General features: G+C 39.2%; 1 protein-coding gene across 1 annotated transcript; it reads right to left on the bottom strand.

Annotated features, from left to right (window-relative positions):
- Positions 1-4953: 4953 nt before the first annotated feature.
- gjd3 (gap junction protein delta 3) lies at positions 4954-7472 on the bottom strand. The gene is made up of 2 exons (XM_023340642.1): positions 7144-7472; positions 4954-6935 (listed from the first exon to the last, which is right to left on the bottom strand). Exon 2 carries the CDS (start codon positions 6761-6763, stop codon positions 5933-5935), a length of 831 nt encoding a protein of 276 aa, XP_023196410.1. The 5' UTR covers positions 6764-6935; positions 7144-7472; the 3' UTR covers positions 4954-5932.
- Positions 7473-8875: the final 1403 nt, after the last annotated feature.

Raw genomic sequence — 8875 nt, 5'->3', positions numbered from 1 at the left:
GAGTGTTCCCTTTATTTTTTTGAGCAGTGTAAATATATATATACATATACTGTATATATATTTATGGATATAGATGTGTAGATTATATATATATATATATATATATATATATATATATATATATATATATATAGAGAGAGAGAGAGAGAGAGAGAGAGAGATCTATATATATATTTATATCTATATCTACACTATATACTGTATATATATAGAGATATCTATAGATATAGATGTGTAGATTATATATACATAGATATATAAACAGATAGATCTATATACACATATAGATCTATCTGTATGTATATATATATATATATATATACATAGATATGTATATCTATATATATTTCTTTATCTAGGTAGATGGATCTATGTAGATAGATATATCTATATATCTAGATCTCTCTCTCTATATATACATATATATATAGATAACTAAATCTATATTTCTGATTTATTTATAAATCAGATATATATATAGGTTTATGGATATATAGATCTATAGATTTATGGATTACAGATAGAGCTACAGATATAGATGTGTAGATTATATATACATACATATACATAGGTATATAGACATAGATCTATATATATGTAGATATATATATATATAGATAGATGGATATCTAAATCTATATTTCTGATTTATATATATATATATATATATATATATATATATATATATATATACAGTATATATATATTTCTATAGATAGATAGATAGATATAGAGAGAGGGACATAAATTTAGATATAGATATATCTTTCCCAGAAAGATAAATAGTTTTCCAAATTTTTCCCAATTTGTATAGGTTTAAATTTCTAATAGGCTCTTTTTGTTCCATGTTGTTTACATTTTCTTTTTCTAAATCTCCCTTTAATTAATAAATGTGGTTGTCTTATTTTCTGTTTACAATTAGAAATAAAAATCTTACAATGGATGAACATGAGTACTGATGTCTTTGCTTTTTAATATTATCTAAAATGTCCAATTAACAGAATCAGTAGCTCTTTTTAAATTCCCACCAATCACTCAACCCACACGTGGCCCCACCCTGTTGACTTCCTGTTTTGTCTTTGCTCTGAGAATACTTTCTTCAACAGATCGTTCTGGTATTTGAGTTTAGCACTTAGTTTACGATTTATGTCGAACATTTCATCAAGCTGTCTCATTAAGTATTTCTGTAGTTCGATATTTCCCAATTCAGGTTCCTTCGATTTGGCCTGACACAAACACTTTGCTTGACTTGTTGTGGAAATCACAGTGTCCTTGGAATAACACTGATTTTCCAAGGAAGCTACCTGTTCACCGTGTTTTGCCGGAACTGAAACATCTTGCCCTTCGATATGTTCAGCAAAGAAATTTAGGTCAATGCGAGGTTCTGATTCAGGGAACACTTTCCAAAATGTTTTCTTTCCTCTGCTGGGCAAAGCTGACTGATAACTTGGTTTTTCTGGCAGAGGACCGTTATTGACGTCACTATTTTGTGTCAAAAATGTTAGATCTACACAAGCGTCTGACTCGGGGAAAGATTTCCATAATAGTGGCGTCTTCTTGATGCGCTTTGTCTTTGATGTCTGTTTCTCCCCTTTTTGATCCACTTTCTTCTGTGATTTCAGGATGGATTTCTTTTTGGTGACCAGCTGTGTTGTAAAAATCACAGGTTCTTCTGTACAAATCTCCTTTTTCAAGGAATCTTCCTGATCACCTTGTTCAGTCAGAGAAGTGTCTTGCTTATCAACATTTTCTGGGCAAGACTTAAAGGACTCTTCCTTCTCTGCTACATTGATTGTCTCCTGCAGTACGGAGATCGATGCTTTTTCAGTAACTGGTGAAACATCTTCCGTTCCAGTACCTTCAGATGAAATCCTTAGATCAGTGGGGGCATGTTTCTCCAACCAGATATGAAACGGTATCTTTTTCTTCTTGTGGCGCCTGGTGGTTGGTGGCTGTTCCTCCTCTTGCTGATCCAGTGTCTCCTGTGTTTTGGAGATGAAACCCTGTTCAGTGACCAGTGGTGTTTCCTCGGCGCAAATCTCCTTTTTTAAGGAAACAGCCTGATCACTTTCCTTTTCAGTCAGGGAAGTGTCTTGCTTATTAACATTTTCAGTGCAAGACTTAAAGGATTGTTCCTTTACTACATTGGTTGTCTCCTGCAGTACGGAGATCGATGCTTTTTCAGTAACTGGTGAAACATCTTCCGTTCCAGCACTTTCAGATGAAATCTTTAGATCAGCAGGGGCATGTTTCTCCAACCAGATATGAAACGGTATCTTTTTCTTCTTGTGGCGCCTGGTGGTTGGTGGCTGTTCCTCCTCTTGCTGATTGAGTGTCTCCTGTGTTTTGGAGATGAAATCCTGTTCAGTGACCAGTGGCGTTTCCTTGGCGCAAATCTCCTTTTTCAAGGAATCTTCCTGATCACCTTCTTCAGTCAGAGAAGTGTCTTGCTTATCAACATTTTCTGGGCAAGACTTAAAGGACTCTTCCTTCTCTGCTACATTGATTGTCTCCTGCAGTACGGAGATCGATGCTTTTTCGGTAACTGGTGAAACATCTTCCGTTCCAGCACCTTCAGATGAAATCTTTAGATCAGCAGGGGCATGTTTCTCCAGCCAGATATGAAACGGTATCTTTTTCTTCTTGTGGCGCCTGGTGGTTGGTGGCTGTTCCTCCTCCTGCTGATCCAGTGTCTCCTGTGTTTTGGAGATGAAATGTTGTTCAGTGACCAGTGGTGTTTCCTCCGCGCAAATCTCCTTTTTTAAGGAAACAGCCTGATCACTTTCCTCTTCAGTCAGAGAAGTGTCTTGCTTATTAACATTTTCAGAGCAAGACTTAAAGGACTCTTCCTTCTCTGCTACATTGATTGTCTCCTGCAGTACGGAGATCGATGCTTTTTCAGTAACTGGTGAAACATCTTCCGTTCCAGTACCTTCAGATGAAATCCTTAGATCAGCGGGGGCATGTTTCTCCAACCAGATATGAAACGGTATCTTTTTCTTCTTGTGGCGCCCGGTCTTTGGTGGCTGTTCCTCCTCTTGCTGATCCAGTGTCTCCTGTGTTTTGGAGATGAAATCTTGTTCAGTGACCAGTGGTGTTTCCTCGGCGCAAATCTCCTTTTTTAAGGAAACAGCCTGATCACCTTCTTCAGTCAGAGAAGTGTCTTGCTTATTAACATTGTCTGGGCAAGACTTAAAGGACTCTTCCTTCTCTGCTACATTGATTGTCTCCTGCAGTACGGAGATCGATGCTTTTTCGGTAACTGGTGAAACGTCTTCCGTTCCAGCACTTTCAGATGAAATCTTTAGATCAGCAGGGGCATGTTTCTCCAGCCAGATATGAAATGGTATCTTTTTCTTCTTGTGGCGCCTGGTGGTTGGTGGCTGTTCCTCAGACTTAGAGGGCTGTTCCTTCTCTGCTATATCGATTGTCTCCTGCACTCTAGTGATGGACTCTTCTTCACTGAGCAGTGAATCGTTCTGCTTTTCAATATTTCCTGCAGACATCTCTTGGTCAATGGGGACGTGTTCCTCCGACCAGGTTTTAAATGGTACCTGGTTCTTCTCATTGGTCTCACTCTCAGGTGTCGGTCTGTCCCCTTTGTGATCCACTGTCTCCTTTGCTTTGGCAATCGATCCATTTTCAACCACCAGTGAAGGGTCCTGCTGTTGGATATTTTCAGCAGAAATCTTTAGCTCCTCAGCTGCGTGCAGCTCCCACCAGACTGCAAATGACACCTTCTTCTTCTTGTGCTTGGGTGGCTTGGGTGGCTGTAATTCGCTTTCGACAATTTTGTCGAATTCAACCTCTTCAACTCTAGGCTGGTTGGACTGCATTGTAACCTTTGCTTGTTTCAGGTTCTAGGATAAATCACTTTTCTAGAAACTCAGTAAAGATTTCAAGTTAAGTTTGATGTCGATCTCCAAAAGAAATGTTCACCAAACAAAGTTGAAGATCTTACTGTGAACTGCTCAATAAACTCTCAAGAGGAACGTATCAACAACGGCTGCTAAAAGGTTGTGATGAAAGTAGATCGATGTGAGGAACTTATGTAATCGCTGGTGATGTCAGAATTCTGCTTTTGGAGTTTTATTGTCATGTCACATTGTGAAGTCACAGTTTCATTTCATATTCAGAAGGTGGACTGCAGAAAGCCTCAGTGGACTTTTAAACTGTCACTGGTTGCCATAGTTACTGGGCTGAGCAAGAAGCAGGGAATATGGATGTTAATTTTAAAGCCCGTTCCCCAGACCTGAATCCGATTGAGCACATCTGGGACATCATGTCTCGCTCCATCCACCAACGTCACGTTGCACCACAGACTGTCCAGGAGTTGGCGGATGCTTTAGTCCAACCGTAACCTCCCCCGTTACCTAGTCTCAGTTTGACACTAACGACAATAAACACACATACTATACTTGAAAATAAGAACAGAATAAGGTAAAAAATATTGTCCATTAGAATGGATTAAAATATTTAGATATTTAAATAGCACAATTTTATAATAAAAATGTCCCAAGAATATTGCCTACAAGCATAAGCTAAAGTTAATGTTAATCACAAAGTTTAAAGAAAGTAAAACTCACCTTTGTATCTCTGAATGTATAACAAGGCTATAGTACCTTAAAACCTTTCTCCATTAACTGTTACCTAGGCCAAGCCCTGCAAGTACCCAGTTTAAAATGCCATTTTCAATAGACCGGAAGCGACCGAGTCGCTTTTCCCCGAACACGGAAGCTGACGTGCAAATTAGCGATATCACACAGCTTTTCTACTTACCACCCTGGGCTACGTCGGCAACACAAAAGCACTGAAATCTGATTGGACGGAATACCGACGATCCACACAGACATACAGGAAGCAGCGCAGCCAAGAGAGACAATATAGAAAAAAAGAGAATAGACTCGTGGAAGTAAATTAATACAATTTAATTGAACAAAAAATAAGTTAGGTTGTGAATGGTAGGCATTTTGATACTGCATGCAGGCCCTGATGACCCACCACTGATATAAAAATGTGTTTGAACCAGTTGGAAAAAGAAATCAGCTAAAGTATTGGGTAATATGTATTGCTCACATATGGTATTTACTTCAGTCTAAAGTCGGTGCCTTATTTCCAAAACAAGTCACATTTATGTTTACTATAGATTTAAAGTATAATGTAGACAATAATACTGTTTTATAAAATTCAAAAGAAACAAAATGGCCCTTTTTTCAAATTACATCCACAATAAACAAATTTATGCTAGTAGCAGACGTAAACTACATTTTAAACTTTTATTTCTAAGTAGCAAACTGAAAAATTCTGCCTGACATATGACCAATACACTTACAAATGTAAAATAAAAACCTAACTTGTCAGCAGGTAGAATACTTTCACAAAAATTCAAATATAGCATTGCTTTTGAGTTGGCTCAAATTTAGCAAAGCCTAAGCTAAGCAGCTAACTCATTCAACAACAAAACAACAGAAGTGTATTTTTTCTGATGTCAAATTTTTCTTTCTATTTTGGAAAACTCTTCAGACACTCTTCAGACACTGAAAGTGTCTGAAGAGTGTTTCTCTTCAGACACTTTCAGTGATGGAGAGAAACACTTCATAAAAGCACACTTGAGGGTGGATTTTTTTCACTACAATGAGAGTGTCAGAGTGAGCTCTGCAGCAACCAAGGAAGCGTTAAACAGGTCTAACAAGGGCCTTGCTGTCAGATTTTTCTCTCTCAAGTGTTTAGAGTTGGGCGTGATTCACGATCCCTGCAGGTCAACCAGGCCTCGTCTTTACACTCATTTCCTGACCTCGTTCCTAAGGCTTCCTTATTATGTCTCCAATCAGGGAAACTCTGTCACACATACATACATGGCATTTTAAGATGAAATGACGTACACCGTTAGATAAAAAAAACCAACATTTTTTGAGCAGGAAATGTTGACGTGTCAAACCATGCACGTCCTGGTGCTCACATATTTGCCTCTCTTGCCTTTAGTGGAGATCGTCTTGCTGCTCTTCACTGATCCTTTCTTTAGCTGCACGCTGCCGGATGCACTGTCTGACATCGTCTTCTTGCCCGACTCATCTTGCCTGAAGTTCTGGAGATTCTTGCAGGCTCTGTCTTCCAGATCAAAGTCTTCCTGGTTGCAGCAGAACCACTTTATGGAGCTGTAGAACAGCTCTACAATGCTAGAAAAGGCAGATAGGACCCCCACGCCAAAGTAGAAGTAGAGGAAGATCGTTTTCTCCATAGGGCGGGAGGTGAAGCAGTCCACGGTGTAGGGGCAGGGAAAGCGATCACAGGGGTACTGGGCTGGCACCTTGAAGCTGTACAGCTTGCACTGGCCCACCAAGAAGGCCACCTCCGCTATGATTCGAAAGATGACGTTGATGATGTACAGCCTCCTCAAACGGCGGTCGTCTTTGTAGTTCTGAATGCTGCTGCGCCTCGACTTGGGCCGCAAGGCTTTTTTTTTATTTTGATGTGTGGCGTACAAGAGGAAGACTATGGACGGCGTAGCAATCAGAACTATGTGAAACACCCAAAACCTGTACTGGGAGATGGGGAACGCCTTGTCGTAGCACACCTGCTTGCAGCCCGGCTGGAGGGTGTTGCAGGTAAACTCCAATTGTTCGTCCTCAAACAGGTCGCTGGCCACAGTCCCCAGGATTAGGATCCGAAACATGAGCATGAGGAAGAGCCAGAAGCGTCCGAGCATCGGAGAGTGAGCCTGGAGGTTGTCGAAGACGCTCCCGAGGAACCCCCATTCACCCATGGCTGCAGAGGTCAGGGATCTGTCAGAGGGAGGCTGGAGATGTCTTCACCTGTGCCTCACACAATGAAAAGTGTCTCTGGCTTAAAAAGAAACTGAATGGGACACTAATATATCCTGCTCAGGACTGAAAGTGTGGTTCAAAGGTTACTTCATTGTGTTGTTGTTAATTAACCTGAAACCAAAAACAAAACCAAACATTAGAAAATGTCCAATTGACACATGTAAGATAGTAAAGACTGGCTTTCATTCAACTTCCTGTTGATTACAGTGATTTACCAAAAAAGGAAATATCCTGAGATTGTTACAGACTCAAAATCCAATATTAAGTTTGCTCAAATTTAATCTTAAATTAAAGTAGAACCCATTATGACATTACTTACAGTTTCCTTTTGTCCAGTTCTTTTCTGCCAAGAAACAAATTTTTAAAAATCTGTATGTCCTCTTCAAATCTGAATCTTCTTTTAAAAATGATGTAGTCCTCAACCACCTGCTGCCTTTAAAACACACCGACTGCCAGTAGAGATAAAATGCCATGTCATTTACAGTACCTCCTACAAGCTACAAGACGACAAAACAGGTCCGGTCTGATCTGTCCGCATACTTGTTTCGACACGAATGATTTCCTCAAGCCTCAAGGGCTTAAAGATCGCGGGATGAACCCGAAGGCATTACAAAAGCCCGTCAGTCGCTAACGCCACACAGCCCAGGCCTCAGCCGGTCTCTCCAAATGACTCAAGTATGAGGTTTGCCATGACTTTTAACTGGGCGGGCGGCAGCAGTTTTAAGGAAATTCCTTCTACGCCCTAATCTGCATCCAGAGTCCCAGGCAAGAGACGATGTTTACCCAAGAAAGGCAACTCTTGATGAACATTTCAAAGCGCTTCCTAAATGGCAGGAAGGATTTGCTTCATGTTGTACCACCAGTTTCCCTGATCACAAGGGGCTAGCATGAGAACACATGACGTACAGTGGGAGAATCACAAATAAAATTAATTATAGAAACAGCTGGAAATCACAAGCACAATAATGAATCGCAAAATATTTACAGCTGGTGGTTAAAAGTTTGTTGTGCTCAGTGATAAAGGCTTCAGAACCAGAAATCACCTAGTCAATACAGAACACTTTGATTTCAGCGATGGCTGTGTTCAACAGTTACCAGAACCAATGTATGTGAAAGTTTTAAAGTCATTTAAGTCTATATGAAAATGTTTGGTGTAAATATCATAGCTTTGCTCTCTCAGTCCTCTTGTCAGTCACAAGCAGGTCACGTCACAAACATATGCCTACACTCGCTGCGTTTCTCTTGACCTTAAAATTTGCCAATAAAAAAAAAAAGTTTTTTGATAAGTACTTTGTGTTAGGCTGAAGGTCTTTCTTTACACAACTTCAACGGAAACATTTATCGCATCAAAAGCCACGTGATGGACAGCCAAGTATTACTACCGGTGGAAAAGACGAAGACAGGAAGTCGGAGGAAGATCTTGGCGCTGCGTTTTTTTAATGAATTATCGCACAAACTTACTCACGGTGACATTTTAACTTCATTTGTTATTTAATGGAAACATCGCAATTGCAAAATTGTTTTTTGTTTTTTTTTTGACACTAGCGGAATGTCAACAAAGGTTTGCTCACATTTGTAATGGAAACGCAGCAACTGGTGCAAAGAGATGACTGTAGCTCACGAGGTATTAAAATAAAAATCAATTACATGATACAATGAAATGACAATTTATTACCAACTGTCCCAATAAACTGAAATTACCTGTATTGTGTTATAGCTGGGAAATCTATTAATTTCATACATGTAAATCTTTATATGTAATCGGATTCTTATTGATCTGAATTTTTATATCTGCACATAAATTTGATGGATTACTTTTGATATTTGTTGTGAATTTACATCGGAAGTTAACTGGGAAAAAAAAATCTACATAATGCTGCAATAGTAGGAATGACATACACCGAATAAAGATGTTTTTTCTTACTGAAACTAAATAAGACCAAAATTCTTGTTTTGGGTCGGTTAGAATTGCAAAAATTATTTGTTTGCTAAATGTCAGAAAACTTAGCGAGAACATTTTTAGATTTTTTGCTTTGTATTTTTTTCTTTAA

The sequence above is a fragment of the Xiphophorus maculatus genome, chromosome 10, assembly GCF_002775205.1.
Source record: "Xiphophorus maculatus strain JP 163 A chromosome 10, X_maculatus-5.0-male, whole genome shotgun sequence".
NCBI lineage: Eukaryota > Metazoa > Chordata > Actinopteri > Cyprinodontiformes > Poeciliidae > Xiphophorus > Xiphophorus maculatus.
Note: the sequence above shows the minus strand (reverse complement) of the source record. Positions and strands in the feature narration are given on the sequence as shown.